Source organism: Acanthopagrus latus, chromosome 5 (assembly GCF_904848185.1).
Source record: "Acanthopagrus latus isolate v.2019 chromosome 5, fAcaLat1.1, whole genome shotgun sequence".
Lineage (NCBI taxonomy): Eukaryota > Metazoa > Chordata > Actinopteri > Spariformes > Sparidae > Acanthopagrus > Acanthopagrus latus.
The window spans coordinates 22,686,994-22,703,309 of NC_051043.1; the positions used below are offsets into that span (position 1 = coordinate 22,686,994).

Here is a 16,316-nt window from a genome sequence, read left to right on the forward strand (position 1 = left end):
AGGAATGATGGGCCTTTAGGTGAGCCAGTATAAAAATGCTCCATTACCTTGAATTTAAATGATACTTGAGGCAACCATGCCATCACTTTTGAATTTTCTGTTTAAAAGAAAATTTCCACTTCTCAGTCGCAGTTTGGATTTAGGTTAAAGTGGATAAATGCCCGGATTATGATAAAACGGCTTCACTTGTCGTTTCACATAAGATGGGAGCAGCAATTATGACCAAGAATATGTAATCTGAAGTTACAACTGATGTGTATGGAGGATGGGTTTAGAGATACATGCAGTGAAGGCCTCAGATCCAATTTGAACTCTGGATTGCTGTGTGAAAAGATCAAGCCTCTACTAGGGAGTCCTGTTTTTGCATTTGCCACTAATGCAACTGTACCCACCTGACTGAAACAGGACGGTATCTCACTGACTATACATGAAAACAATGTCAGTACTTTAATGAACTTGTAAACATGACATCACACCGACGGCCGTCAGTTTTATAATGTGTTGAATATTGGTGTATTAAAGCACAAGAACAGCCAGAGAAATCATAGAGTACATTTTATTTTAAAAAGTCTGATTCCATGTGCTTCAAGCAAATGTCTTGTGTGGATTATGAACATGAGTTAGACAAAGCCCCGTTAGGACAGCTGACTTATTTCATAGCATGATTCGAACATAGTACAAAATATTTAAAAAATACAAACTGAGTATATCAAATGTTGACATATTTACAGTCTTCAAATACAGTAGCTGAAAAGCTTCACAAGTAAATGACAATAAAAGACAAGCCATATGCTGAGAATGGAGGTACAAATGTGCGCGGTATTGTTTGTTATGATGGAATTCTTTTCCAACGACATCCAGGAGCAGGTTTTTACTCCAAACTCCATCAAACCAAAATGTGAATCCCTCATCTTATAAACACCAGTATATCTGCTGCACAGTGCTCAATTTTGGAGAAAATGTCATGGATTCACACATTCACATGCCAGTCGGATAGTTGCGGGTCCAATCTGATGTTCGCTACTGCATTTTTTTTTTTCAACAAGTAAGAATGACAATGATTAAAACTACCACTTTTGCTTCATGATTTTTTTGAAATTATAAAAAGACCAAAAGTGCCTTATGGGTAAAATAACTTGTAATCAAGCAGTCTATAAATGATTTAACATGTCACATCACGTTGGTTAAAGTTCGTTTCCAACCATTTTCTAAAACTTAAAAATCTATTGAAAGAGTAGTACAGCTGTATAGAAGTAGGATTTCTTGTAAAACCTCTCAGGAGATCCACAGGCTCACCGAAGTAGGGGAGCTCTAGCTTTGGGTATGGAGTGACTATAAAGAGAACAAACAAAAAGTCAGTGTTAGCAGAAGGGCTGATTTTGTTGATTTCCATCAACATGGTTGCACAGAAAGCAAAGAGGAGATAGATACCATAGCCTGGAAAATCGAACTGTTTGCAAGGAGCTGCGAGCTTTATGTCCTCTGGAGATGGTGCGTCTGTTGCACGAAAGAAGTATGAAAGAGAAGGAAAGAGAAAATGTACGTCACAGATTAGCACCAGTAAAGGTGGCAGACAAGGATACAGAGTGGGACAGAGGACAGATTGAGCAGCAGTCCAGAGGAGCTATAGCCAGTCATAGTCTGAAACCCCCCCCTTTCTTAGAAAACATGCAAGGAAAACTATAGCAAGGAGCAGCAGGGAGAGTTTCATTTGGCAACCTGACAGTGGTGCATACGTAAGGTCAGATTTACAGAATGTTAGTCCTGGAAAATGTCAGGCTATATTTACGCATATGTTGTTAGTACAACATCTGATTAAAGAGCTGTGGCTGGGTTGCACCATCGTGGTTTACATTAAGACTACTGATAATCTTTGTCAAATGTTTGACTTGGCAGGAAAGGTCATCTCTCTTCTGTAACAAACCCATAAACAGAAAATAACATTTAGGCATTTAAATTGAGACCTGATCCTTATCCTTCAAGATAAGTCATTTTTCTCCCAGCTGTCTCAAAGACACTCGACTGTAGGCATGCGTAACATTGCAACTGTCGGATCATAATTGTTTGAATTTGATTTAACAAAACAAATGTTGATTATTCCTAACTTACGTATAAGATCTGATTTAAAAGAATTTGTGGAAAAACCACAATTGGATTTTGTTTAAACAGTTAATCCGTGTTGATGCATCCCAGCCTAAGAACATTTAGTGATTATAATACAACCACTGTCTTGAGCATTAAGAGGAGAAAAGAGTGCTGAGCCTTTGGATTTTGACTGGATTTACACAGGCACCACTGAAATCATCTTTAACAGAGCCATGCTCGTCTCTATGGCTGCCAACACTAAGGAGAAACCATTTAAACATGATTTTTTTTTCCCGTTTGGACACCATAGAGAGCATCTGTTCAGAGAAAGCTGATCAGTAAGAAATGGGTTTCTGTTTGAGTGCAAATGCAGCCCAAGTCTCCATATGGCTGAGAGTGGGTCCGAGGGAGCTTGCCTGCAGGTGGACCTGTGCCATGTTTAAGTTGTTGAGAGTGCCTGTGTTGGCTGCGGCACTGGCTGTGTCTCTATGGCTGCCACATGGCTCACAACACATTGGGTCTCTGTCGCCAGCCACTACATGCAAGTTGCCTAGGGACCTGACCAGTCTGGTGTGGCACAGGGAGCTGGCAGAGAGAAGGGAAGCTGTTAATTGACTCCACACTAACCCGTGAGTGGCTATAGCCTCTTGGTTGCATTTCAGTTTGTCAACTTCACATAAAAAACACATCAAAACAGTCTCATGCACTGGATACTGTATCATTGCAGCACAGTCCCTTCATGAATGGGAAAAATTTAAAAAAAGGTATGTAAAAAAAAGCTTAATAATAATAATAATAATAATAATAACAATAATAATTACGATAATCATAATCATAGGTATACCATTAATCAAATTTAATTGACCTTTGGGGACAAATTCCACGTATTGACCAGCGTTGCAGCTGAAATAAAAAATCCTCAACCAGTGCTAGACAGAATGCTGTATTTGATATAAGCTGAACATAAGTGTTACATTTTAATTTATTGTTAATTACAGCAATATTATCTGCTGATATTTGCCTGTCACAGATAAATTGGTATTGGCACGTCTTATTCAGTAAGTGCCCATATTAACTTTTTACAGAACATGATGCAGAAAAGATGCTTGGGTCTGGTTATAATCATTCATTTATTGTTTCAGCTCTCTGATGTCATCTCTCATCTCTCAGATGATTAAGTTCATTGTTTATTCCAGTATCGGTTGGGCTTATGTTAATAGCGAAATAATCAGTTGTTGAATCATCAAAATGGTACATTTATGAACATATAGTGTTCATTCAGAACAGTCAGTCAATCTTTGGAGAAGATTAAAGTGTATTTTCCAACTTTCCTTCAGAACTGTAACTGATCTCATTGGCCTTTGTGTCTGTCTGAGCAAACAGTTGGTCCCTTTTTAATTCCTGTGCTGCTCTCCCACATAGCACACCTGGGCTAACAGTGAATTATAGAGTGTAAAATCCTGCAACTGACCTTCCTCCTACTCCGTGTGCATGCAGTGAGGTTCTGGTCCTCTTCCTGCTGTCTGAGTGGTCAGACAGAGCCAAGTGGTTGACGCTGGCCTGCAAGATCACCGGGCTGCAGAGGAGGCCGCCAAGTTATTAATCAGTCTGAGCCATGTTTAATGTCAAAGCGAACAGTGTGCATGCAAGGTGTTTTCTGCCGGCACTGCGAACTTTACCTCAAGGACTGTGACGATGACCTGGTGTGAATCTTATTCTCTTCTTGTCTGTGAAAACACAAGTTACACAACAGTAGAAAATGTGATTAAACTTTATATAATGATCGATCTGAGAAAGGTGACAGGACAGAGTGGAGGCAGAGACTGTATGGAGGATGGGTGAGGCTGTTTTAAAACATCCAAGTGTTAGACTTGTGCACAGATCAGTGTCGCAGCATCAGCAGCCAGGTAGGATTAGTAAAGCCAAGTAAGTACCAGAAGAGGGCACAGGGTGGCACCAAACAACTTAAGAGCGACTTGATTTGCCTTTTCACTAAGTTATCATATTCATCAAGAAGGCTTAACTATCTGTAGAGTTTACTTTTAACAGTTAGCACTGCAGTCAACACAAAAACCAGCAAAGCATGATGTTTAAATATGACAGGGAGATGGGAACAGGAGGACAAAAATCAATATGTACAGAAAATGGTGACAATGACTCGGCAGGAGCCTGTGATGATTTACAACTGGCTCTGCTCATCTGTGCTTGCAGAAAGAGTAAAGTAACAAGAGGATGATTTTGAACAAACTTCTGATTTGGTTTGGGAATTAAAAAGAGACTGTGGTCTCACTTACAGCATTCTCAGTTAGAGCTCCAGTAGGGGGGGCAGGACAGGTTTTTGGGGGGCTGACGGGCGGCAGCACTCATTGAAATCCTAACCCGTCTATACAGAAATGCAGGATGGAAGAAGGGAAGCCATACAATATCCACCACAGGGCAAGGCTACACAGGGAGGAGAGCAGCATGGCTACCAGCCATCTGAAAGGAGGACAAATCCAACAACAAGAGCAAACAGAAAAAAAGGAGGGGAAAAAAGGAAGGAGAGACAAGAGACGTCCAGGCAGGACACAATGCCTCTGATGTTCTGCTTTTCCATTGGGACTGGATTAGATGTAATACCTTCACAGAGCCTTGCATCCTACAGTGCCAGTCAGCAAGTTTTTGTTCTTCACTTGCTCTGATGTGTTTGCACTTTGTTGTATACTCAGAATACGACCGATATGGGAAATTTTGGAGTAGATTACGATATTGAACCTAAAAAGCTGATAATATACTGATAATTAAGCTTAATGGTTAATACCAGTCTGCCAATATGTTGGTTAAGCTCTGAAAAATTACTCTATCTACATAAACATGCACAAATCTTACAAATGTTTGGGTATTCATTAACAAATATTATTCCCCCAAAACAGCCCATTTAATAAGAAGCGGGCAGAGACGGAAACGTGAAGGAGTAAACAAAGCTTGGACGGTACGTGTACGCTGATCCAGTCACTGAAGCAATGGAAAAACAACAGGCAATCGACAATGAATCCGGCCCAACATTAATTACATGTTAGACACAAACATAGAGGCATGTCCATGCGTGCGTGTCCAAGGGTTTCATGCCTGTCGCCATGCATGAAAAAAGGCAGAGAAGATGAAAAGTTTCTCATATACACTCTACGCTCCAATTGTCGCCGGAATTCAACATGCATTTTCTGTGTTACACAATAAAACAAACAGCGGAGCCAGATGGTGAGGTTCAGCTGGAAGTTAGATGTCTGTGTAGCAACGCTGATAAGGCATATGGCCTGAAGTGCAAGCAAATCTCCCTTCTGCCTCGACTCCCTCTTGAGAACAGATAATCACCCACTGTCGTACTACCTCCTCACGTATGTCCGTCTATATCCTTTGTATTAGGATGAGGATCAGGAGGAATTTACCATCCCAACAAAACCGCTGAAGCAGCTAATTAAAGTCATTAAACACCTCAGTCAAAGATGAATGGAACACCAAAGTATCAGTTTTCACCTACAGTTGAAGTGGTTGAACAGGCAAGTGAGCTTTATTAAACTGGACCCAGTTGGCCTTAGTATCATTTATTTTTCAGAAGTGCCAAGTCAGTAGAACAAGCCAAGCACTAAAACCTTTAATTCAACTAATCCAGATCTTGCACAAAAACCGTGATTAGTTGAATAATCGGTGCTGTTGCTAACAAGTACAGCAGGCTCAACTCGAGAGCTTCACTGTAACTCGGGGGATATCTCAGACAAGCCTCAATATCACCGCCAGACAGTTCAGTGTGTCCATGAGAGGCAGATAATGGAAAGGCGTGTAAATGTATTGCATCCACTAAATGCATCTCCACTTCACACCATAGTCATCCAGAGAAAAATAAAAGGAAAAAGAAACAAAATAAAATGTCAAGTCAGCCATACCATTCACTGGCACAGCAAACCATTTCTACAGGAAGAGGATGTCAGCTAGAAAGGAAGTGACATGCACTTACCTCCAATATACAAAACCTCACATCCTCTCTCTGTTTTTCCTCTCCCCCTGTCATTCTCTGCCTCTCTCTGCTATCTTTTGAACGGCAGGCAACACATCGGCCACGCCGTGCCCATGAGGCTGCAGCAGAACGCTACCACCTGCCTGACATGGGACAACAAAAGCCAAAGCCATATGGGTACATTGGCAGCGGCCGGTCAACCATCCTCAGCCATGCTGACACCCAACCTCCCAGGGCTGATTTACATGGGCACAAATGAAGTGGACTTTATTTAGAAACAACAGGGTAGTGAAGAGAGCTGGCTAGACTAATGCTTGATCCACAGATAAATATGCACAAAGCAAGATTCAAATAAGTCTGCAAAGGCATAACATCTTTTATTAGAAACTACATTTTTTTGGAGTTTAATTTCTAACTGTTTAACTCCACATTTGTTTAACCTTTAGTTTTTTTTTTATTTCAAAGATGAGTCAAAATTAGATTTGACAGCTGCCAAGCTGTGAATGCACTTCTGCCACTGCAGAACTCAGACTTCCAGAGAAAGAGTAACTGTTGATGACTGGATGTTCTACATCTAGCAGCCACTCATAGTCCTGAATTGATTGACTCTCTAGTTCCCTTCCAAACTGAAACACAATCAATGTCTGTTTTTTAATGTAGTGTGTCTGTATGATCTTGATTAGATCATCACTGAGCTCCAGTATTAGGTAGGTCAGTGTGAGATGACGATACATATCCTGTTGTCTTTAGTGACAAATCATGCTCTGTGATTTATTTCGTTGTTTCACAAATCATACTCTTAATCGTGATTTTTGTGTGTCATTTCTGGACAACACTTTGCATCCTCCCTCACGGGAGAGACGCAGGCAGAACATTTGAATGATGGCAACACAAACAAATGTGGAGGCACATGAACCTGATGCACAGCATCGTAAATCCGAACAAGAGAATGTCTCTCTCTTTTCTTCTGTCACGAGGACGTAGATTAACAAAAGTGTATGTCACTTTTTATTACCTGTATTTACAGAGGAATGTGCGCTAGAAGGTGCTATGAACATTGTAGTCCTCAACTTTCATACATCTACACTTTTTTCTTAATTAAAAAAGCAAACCAAACTGATATCTAAGCTATTAACTTGATGTATCTTATGGCTTTCTATTGGCTAAATGATTGGCTTAATTAATTAATGACACTTGATTACTAAGTGACTATGGAATTCCACATTGATTTGGCCTTCCTACTGCACTTCACTTATTCTTAAACTTTTAAAAAAGGAACAAGACAGTTGGCAGATTACCAAACATGCAGTTAAACAAACGAACAGACATCATCTTTAACGTCCACATTTTTTGTGCCTTGCTAAATCCAGCCCTTTACAAAAAGTTTTTCCTGGAAGATTGTGTGTCAGGTTACTCCAATCCAGCCCCCCAAACAACTTTGTTATTCACTCTGTGCCTTATAATATTTGACCCGCAACAGCGTTGACTTCTTGTTCACCCTCATCACTCACTGATTACAGATTAAAATGGAATGACTTATATTACACTTGATCTGCATGTGATGACATTAAATGAAAAGAACCTGAAGGATGAAAAGAAACAGAGTTATTGAATTAAAAAAGGAATTCTTAGTTATATCTCACAGACAGGGAGGAGGAGAGAGATACTGCCTGGATCCTCAATTCCTAAATTAATTATGATTTTAGGATGAAATGATTAACTTAACGAAAAAACCTGCAAGGTCACTTCCTGGTCATTATGAAGTCATAATTATTCAAATCATATGGTAGTTATGATTTGAAAAACACAAGTGTATGTGTGTAATGATCCGAGGAGTGCTACTGCTCATTTTTAAGTACTACAACAAGACGGCGTGACGCATGAAGAGACTCGCAGGCTGCCTGGGAACTTACGATAGTGAGCCAGTGGACGATCGGGACTGCCGCTTGCTCTTCAAGGCACGCAGTTTATCTCCCTGTGTCAGACCATTTCTCTCCTCTTCATCATTATACTGTAACACATACAAAAGGCAATGACTAGACAAAGTCAAGGGTGTACATTTCCTGCTTAATAAAAAAAGCAAAAAAAAAGTGCAGAAAATTTCTGCATTTCAAACTCACCAGTTCCATTTCTTCTTTCTTGGACGGCCTGTTTTTGTTGCTTCCATTGATGGTTATGTCGTCCACTCCCGACAGGATCCTGGTCACAGCCATCTTTCCATTTTCTCGTTCATTCTGCACCTTCTCCCGGAATATATCTCCCTCTGCCCACAGACTATTCTGCTTCCTGAAATTTAAACAAAACACAAAATAAACTACCACACTAATTAATTACATGACTGTCAGATGACACAGAAAAGAAAGAAAGTTTTTTTCTTTATCAGCATATTTCTATACATGATGTGATCCTACAATGAAATGCAATTTCTTTATTTCACTTAGAGATTTCAAAATTTTTCTTTTGATCAGACTGTCGATCACATCTGATCAAACTACAGCCACACAGACTTGATGAAGCAGGTTGGATGAGGTTTTGACTGTTAAAACAAAAGATGTCATTTTCTGAACTTCAGGTTGATTGCTTATGTGGATATCATGGATATTGATAATGAGATTGTTACTATACCACAATTTTTTACTTGGCTAGAACACTAGCATGAAAAAAACTATACTCCATGCCTCTTTTAATACCACCAAAAAAATTTAAAGTTCTAGGCACACAAAATACAATATTTGTTCTCTTTTTTAAAATTAACAACCTGCACACATGTGTCGACAAAGTATCAATACTTCTGACAACCCAAATTATAGAGAAACACTTTGAGATCAGTGATGTGGTGAAAGTTCTGCTATAGTGAACACCTACTCTTCAACAAAGTTCTGCTGAGGTCCAATGATGGACCCTGGTCGGCAGATCCGTATCCAGGCGATGGCCTCTGCAGCAGTCAGCCGGTAATGTTTCATCATATAGCAGCCGATCAGAGTGCCAGTTCTCCCCAGACCCGCTGAAAGGAAAAAGACTGTGTTAACATTTTACAAGAAACCAGATAATTAACATAGTATGTACAGACAGCTACACGTGTGTCTTTCAACAAAGTATTTGTTAATGTAGGTTAGAAAACTGACCTTTGCAGTGAACAGCAATGGCTCCTTCGGCATTCTCACAAATGTTGAGGAACTTCCTGACAATGGAGTCATTCGGTGTACTCCCATCCACAAAGAACAGATCGTGATGCTCAAACCCAGACTCCGTGAAACGCCTGGCATCGTACATCTTCTTGTTAAGTCTCACAACAGCGGTGACGTTATGATTCCTGAAGTACGGGATGTAGGCCTCAGGAGCGTGCAAAGGGTACCCTGAGGTAAGAGTAAAAACATTGTTGCGAGTTTGGGAGGTGTTAAAATGGAGATTTTTCTAAAAACAGAAAGTTAAGGTACATTCCACTTACCATTCTCTATTTTGCTTTTTGGATGAGGCCCACTGAATGCAAGGAACTTTCCTGGAATGATCCAGTTTAAGTCTCCGTTTTCAGCTCTCTCATAGTGCTCATATTCTTCCACATCAAAGTTGGAGAAGTTGAGCCAGCCATATTGCAGTGCCTGGTACATGGTGGGGAGGGAGTTAATTTCATTTCGAGCATGACACAGCAACAAAGAAAAATAAAGAACTCAAGCTTAAAAATGAAGTACCTTATGAACGGCCCGAAGGCAATCCAGGATGTTCAGGTTGTACATGCAGGTTCCAAACGAAGCATCTCTGTAAAATAAAATGTAAAAACATTTACTCGAACTGGTTGTGCTTATCAGCACAGCAGACTCACCTTTACCTCCACCCTTTACATATTTCTCTGGCAAGGACGCCAGCTGCTGTCTTGCACAACCTGTTCTCAAATGCTTTGCCAAATGTCTCCTTCGGCATCTTCTCTGTAACTAAAAGCATTTTATAATCACGGTATTGTTAACAGGGCGCCAGGGCCCTCGAGTCTTCAAGGTGTGGTGATTCTGAAACTGGTTTCTTATGTTGTGTTTAAGTTTATTTAACAATAACAACTGTATGATTTCAATTCTGGTATAATCGTCTGTAATAATTTCAAAGTTGACCAGATATTTAGAGACATTTTTTGCAGACATATTTTTCATATATAGCAGAGGCAGCATTCTTTTACCATAAATTCTTCTTTAAGGTTTCCTTGATTTCTTGACTCATTTATGAAATGGATGTAAAATCTCTATGTGATGCTCGTGATTCACTAGGCATTTGCCATCCAAAACCAAAATGCATGTCAAAACATCAGGCTATGAAGCATTTTCATCAGATAATCTTGGCTTTTTGTCAATCAAATTTGCCTTCCACAAGGAAAATATACTTCAGTTGATCAAATATGAAATATGTGCAGTAACGCTGAATTGTTACCTGAATGGAATATATGTTGAGTTCCTGGACACCAGCAGACTGTAGGCCTCCTCTGGCGACATGTTTAGATTCATAACCTTCAAAAACAAAATGTCCAGTCAGCACATGCCTCTGGCTGAAATAGTTCCAGACTGAAAGATGAAACAATTGAGTTTGTACACCACTTACTGCATACGAGCCGATTAGGTAGGCAGCGTTGACTTGTTTCTTCTGATCTCCACAGGTATAAAATATAATCTTCTTCCTCGAGAGTGTAATGGACTGTGCAAAGACAGTAACAGCAACGTATGACTTGATATGTGATACCTTATTGATCAGTTTGACTCAAAATAACCACGATAAAAAAATTCCCCAAGAATAAGGACTTTAAATCTGAAAAATAACTCATGACTTGATTACAAATTAGGGATTCGAGATATGGATTTTTCTCAGCTGGTGCAGACAGCAGATAATTTCATATTTATGTAATTTAAAAGAAGTTAATAAAGTGTAATTTATGCACACCTGAGGATAAGAAATGTTCAGATGCACTGAGCAAAGAGGAATGATTTAATATTCCACAGCTATAATAACATATGATGTGTTAAAACTTGTAGACTTCTTCCCTCCTCTCTCAATACTTTTTGAAACATGTCGTCTTCCTCTCTTCCTCACTTCTTTGCGTTCAAGGTGGGAACAGCTACCCACTGTGTCAGAGTTTGTAAATGCTGTGAAAGCAAGTTGACTTTATATTGTCTGCTCCATTTATCCACTATAATTTCACCTAAAACAATAAAAAAAAATATAAATTTTAATAAGTTAACGGTCCTATACTTACTGTGCATCCCTGAGGTGAATGTCAATTAACAGACATTTTAAGCTAAAAATTAAGATGTTTTTGCATACACCATGAAACGGTTATACTCTAATGCAGGAAGGAGGCTGAACTGTCTGTGTCCAACAACGTTGACCATAAACAGCGGTTGAACACCAACCAGGGAGAGTCAACACTGCTACTCAGCTTATCTACATTCAAAAACCTACAACTTATCACTTTACTTTGCCTACCTATTGCTCATATACGTAGATATTGATTAACCTGGGTCATACCTCCCATTCTTTCTACCAGGAAGTGCTATTAGGAGCAGCAGGTTTACTTTACCTTGAGCTTCTTTGTCAGCTTGCAACAGAAGCGATAAAACATGGCCAGGTTGAGGGGACCAAAGTCCGCATAGAAGCTGAGGGAAAAAAGGAATAAGAAGAAAGAGTGTCAGAGAAGCTATTTATGCAGCCAGCCGCGGTCTCTGGGGAGGTTTCATTAGATAGAATCAGCTACTTCAGACTGAAACTGTGAAATCACTGACAGAGTAAAAGCTATATTTGGAGGCAGTTGATGCTGGTGTGGGTCGGTCAGAACAGGACAAAATGCTGCAAAGACAAGCGGTCTGTTTTTTGTACCACACTGGCACAAAAATGACTCTGAAAGGTCAGCAATGTCCTCTCATAAACGTCCTGAACGTTTGTGACATAGTGCTTTTGTTGTCGTGGTGATGTCTTGTCCTCCTGGATCCACATGCTTAACATATATCTATGCAGTATGTAGATAATCTGTCAATGCAATCTGTAAATAGGGATTTTGTTGTTCTGTTCTGTCCATCCTGGGAGAGGGATTCCTACTCTGTGGCTCATCCTGATCTTCATCCCCCCCCCGCTCCAAAAGGTTTTTTTCCTCAATTAAATCAAGGGTTTAAGGTCAAAGGATGTCTTAAACCCACTGAGGAAATAAGATTGCGATTTTTTGGGCTGTAAAAATAAAATTGATGTGATTTAAAAAATCAGTCAAAAACAGGAATTTCAAAGCCCATCAATAGAAAACGTTTAATGATGGAAATTAAATGACTTCTGCAATAACAGCTGGGTTTTTTTGTACTCTGAAGAAGCCATGTGCAGCACCAGCACTGTAAAGCAGGCATGGCCCGCCCATTTCAAAAATGCTGGGGAAAAAATATGCAAGTCTGTTCATAATGCATTTAGACTATCAACTTACTTTTCATATGCCAGTTCTTCATCTATGCAGAAACAGTGTCGTTCGGCTGTGCTCTTGATCTTCTGCTTTAATATGGCGAAATATAGTTGATCTGCAGGAGAGAGGAGGGGAAGGAGGAGGAGGGGGTAGGGCGAGAAAATAGAGTCAGTTACATGCTTTTGTCATGCACACACTCACTTTTGTTGACTCTCATTTCCCCCCCAGAATCATCTCCTCTTCGTCCACAAACACCTCTTTCAAGTTTTTTCCCCCCCGAGCTACTCACCCTTGATAAACTCAATGCATCTTGACGAGACATCGTCCGCGGTCATCTTGCTAACACTTCTGAACATGATGTTTTTTTGCAGAGAAAACGTACGAGGGTGATTTTTTTTCCTTCACGGAGACTTGCGCATGCTGAGTACAGAAAACTTCCACTGATATCCGCGCACGTAAGATTAGGGAAAAAAAGTTGTCTAAAAGCGATAGTTTAACACCAAAAGTTGCAAGAAAATAACGTTTAGTTCCTGTTGTGGCTCGTCGAGGGCAGAAAGTTACCAGTCGAGGTGGGCGAAGGACACTTTCGTATGTAAGTAAGTGCGCACTCTGCTAAAAATGATCTCCGCCCGACTCCTCCCCCTACGCACTTTCTCGGGAGGCTATTGGCTGCGACAGATGCAGGGCGCCACGCGATTGGAAGAAGAGCCTGTCGGTCAGAGCGAGCCACGCCCATTTCAGTTTAAAGTCCTGAACATGAGACACATGATAGGCCCTGGGAAGATTGCCCAAGCGGTTGCTAGGACGATGACCCAGCCAATCAAAGAAGTGATTTCCACTCGGACGAACCTCCCCCTCTCAGATTTGAGCTGCGCAGGGATGCACAAGAAGAAGCAGGAAAACGCCATAAAAGACTGGAAAATTAACATCAGACGAGCCTGACAGCTGGCTGACTGTCATGCTTGTGACATGAAATGCAGAAACACATCGTTCTACACACATTTATAACTCACACAACGTGAGAGTGCGCACAAAGCGAAGTTCTGATGTAATTTATTGCGCTAATAAATAAACGCCAAATGCAAAACTGCATTGCTCATTTTGTGCATCTTTTGTGCAGACTGCGGATTTTAAAACCGACGCTTAAAAAGTCAGCGCATTTACAGAAAAAGGACAGACGGTGTCGCCATATTAGGGCAAAAGCTGCAAAAATAAATAAATAAATAAATAAAAAATCAAAGACTTTCACACACCCTGGATATTTAAAAAAAAAAAAGCAGGGATGTGCATGCGCAGTCCGCCCGTGTCCGTCTGCACATTATTACCAACTAGGCTTAAAGTTGAGCGGGTTCATCCTTGCAGACCCCTTCTTACCTGTTATCTCAATGTAAATATCAGAGTTTGGCGCCGCCTCCGAGCTGTTGTGAGCTGCACAGCGCTTTTTCCTCGACTCGGCTCGCCTCCTCTCGCTCTTGCGCTTCATATTTTCTCCTCAGGGTTGCACGGCGGACGCTCAGCTGCAGCCGACCTCCTCCGCCTCGCACTGCGGCGGCTCGTCCCCGTTCTGCCGCTTGTGTTTCTATGGCATGTCTGGCCCCCCCTGCGCCGCCGCCGATGCTGCTCGGTATCTGCGTATGTTTGCTGTATATGTGTCAGCCGAGGTTAGGCTGCCTGCTCCCAGCCTCTCCGGTGGTGGTGACGTCTATGAGCAGGGGCAGGTTCCTCTGCTGTCTGAATCCCCCCTGCATGTGACGTTTCAGGATTATCTGTCCAGTGCCCACCCTTCACTGTTCTCTATCTAAATAACATATGGGGGGGTGGCATGTAAGCCCAGTGCTGATATGACTGTATTGTGACTTGAGTGTATGCTGGGTAGCAATGACACACAAAACAAATAGAGCCAAGAAAAAGGCAAACACGCTTATTTAATGGCACATGGTTGGAATCATTGTGTCATACACACCGTGCAATCGCGATATGTGGCCCCAAGATGACGATGGTATCGTGATACAGCGATTCCGCGGCGATACACTGCAAGCAATCTTCTACGATGCATTGTGATGTCGACTGACGAAGAAAAAATGCCCCAAAAAAGGCTAAAAGCAGGAAAAATGTGCAGTATTCTGTCACTGTATACTGGTGGTGTCAGTTTCACAGAATCTGACACGTCAAATCAAATACAATAAAGTGCATGGAGTCTTGGCTTAAGTGCATCTTTAACACACAACCACATGTGCTGTCACGCCAGTGTTAAAGGGGTGCCGTGGAACAACTTGCAGCAATGAACATTTTTCACTTTGGTCTTTATTGGTCATATTGGAGCGGATATGGAACGGGATAAACAACGGGATAAAATAAACAACGCAGCGAGAAGCATAAGCAGCATCGGAGCCCCTTTAAAATAGCCAGAAATTAGAGGAGTTCTATTTGAAGTCAAGAAAAAGGCAATACAATGCAATACGTTAAAAGAAATCCTTGAAAATTACATTACAAATTAGCAGATTAATCAGATTTAGTCTGACACGCTGTAACTTAATTGCTATCATACAAAGAACTGTATTATTGATTGTGGGTTTTTTTTGTTACCAATTACCTGCATTATTAAAAGAATTGTACATATCCTGTTGACAAATGAGTTGGTCAAAAGCATTAGTCCTTTTTATAAGGGGCTAATACATTGGAGAGTAAAGCCGGGATATGAGAGAGAACACAGCCACACTCACAGCGGAGGCCCCAAGGTCAAGAGATAACACTTGTTTTTCCCAAAACCATTGATGTGTGCTTTAGGGAGTCAGCCGAGAAACTTAAACAAGTGCAGATGTGCAGGAAGACAGGACAGGGACGTCTTTTTTCTTCAACAGGGCGCTGTCTCCAGGGGATTGTGTATCATTTTGCCAAGGAGATGGGACCAGCTCACGCACCCGCGATGGGAGGGCTAAGTTTTAACCACGGTCCCTCCCCACCTTTTTTGACCCGTTTGACCAATGAAAGTTATTCACCTTATCTATTTGCTTTAACCAATGAGAAATTCTACATCTTCTGTAACTGAAAAGTTAAAATACATTGCAGACCAAAATTGTGCATCTTTTTCTGGGCGATTGGTTGCAGTTAACAGCTTTGCTGCCTGCGATTTTTCAAACAGAGAAAGTCCTTGATATGAAGCTTTACTTAATGATACAATTCTAAAGAAATGGTAAAAGGCACATACTTTTTTCTGCACCATAATCTCCAAAAAAGTGCAGACTTTCATATCAGTGTTTATCAGACAACATAGACACTGATACCGATATGTATCTGTGATAGGCCAGTATCAACGAGATATCATTCGGTCTCTTAAACCAGTGTGGTTATTAAAAGAAGACTGTGATACGGCCAATTACTAACAGCAGTGCATCAGTTATAAAATATTCATAAATAATCACCAACAACCATCTCATTACAGACACGACGTAAGACCCAGTGATATGATGACACTGATAGAAAAAGGTAGAAAATGTAGAATATTAAACAGAAAACTGTCATGCAGTCATGTAACCCACATCACTCATTTTTTCACTCACGTTCAAACAAATGTTCATACAAACGTGTGCATCCCTGCATATGTGACAGTAACAGATCTGGGGCGAAGCACGCTCCCAGGCAGCCAGCTTGCTACACATCGATGATCTTTGGCTTATCGCTGAAGTCCAGAGTCTGTTGAACTCCGGCGAGCTGCAGGAGCCAGGTAATGGGCATATGGTCCAGGCGGTTTGTGTCACGATGGTAAAAATGAACGCGAGGGCCTGCATGTTGGGAAAAAAAATGAAGGCAGAGATAGAGAGAATT

The 16,316-nt window shown here is 40.9% G+C and overlaps 2 protein-coding genes across 8 annotated transcripts in view; both read right to left on the bottom strand.

The window, feature by feature from the left end:
- Positions 1-540: 540 nt before the first annotated feature.
- Positions 541-14,172, bottom strand: cdc14b (cell division cycle 14B). Of its 7 annotated transcripts, none has more exons than XM_037097163.1 (16): positions 13,866-14,172; positions 12,516-12,606; positions 11,631-11,706; positions 10,658-10,750; positions 10,490-10,566; positions 9,766-9,832; positions 9,525-9,675; positions 9,202-9,432; positions 8,942-9,080; positions 8,197-8,362; positions 7,990-8,087; positions 3,765-3,812; positions 3,557-3,661; positions 2,502-2,670; positions 1,432-1,497; positions 541-1,332 (listed from the first exon to the last, which is right to left on the bottom strand). In XM_037097163.1, the coding sequence occupies exons 1-15, from the start codon at positions 13,972-13,974 to the stop codon at positions 1,474-1,476; spliced, it is 1,644 nt and encodes a 547-aa protein (XP_036953058.1). In that variant the 5' UTR covers positions 13,975-14,172; the 3' UTR covers positions 541-1,332; positions 1,432-1,473. The 7 variants fall into 7 exon arrangements, 6 of the variants coding, with proteins under 6 accessions (XP_036953058.1, XP_036953060.1, XP_036953061.1 ...); XM_037097165.1 differs by lacking the exon at positions 13,866-14,172 and adding an exon at positions 12,781-13,107; XM_037097166.1 differs by lacking the exon at positions 2,502-2,670 and having other exon boundaries at positions 13,866-13,974.
- Positions 14,173-14,398: 226 nt separating this feature from the next.
- Positions 14,399-16,316, bottom strand: part of prxl2c (peroxiredoxin like 2C) — a 4,093-nt gene continuing 2,175 nt past the window's right edge. Inside the window, exon 6 of the mRNA XM_037097171.1 lies at positions 14,399-16,273. Coding sequence (XP_036953066.1) covers positions 16,143-16,273 — 131 coding nt within the window. The 3' untranslated portion in view covers positions 14,399-16,142. The remainder of the gene's footprint in view (positions 16,274-16,316) is intronic.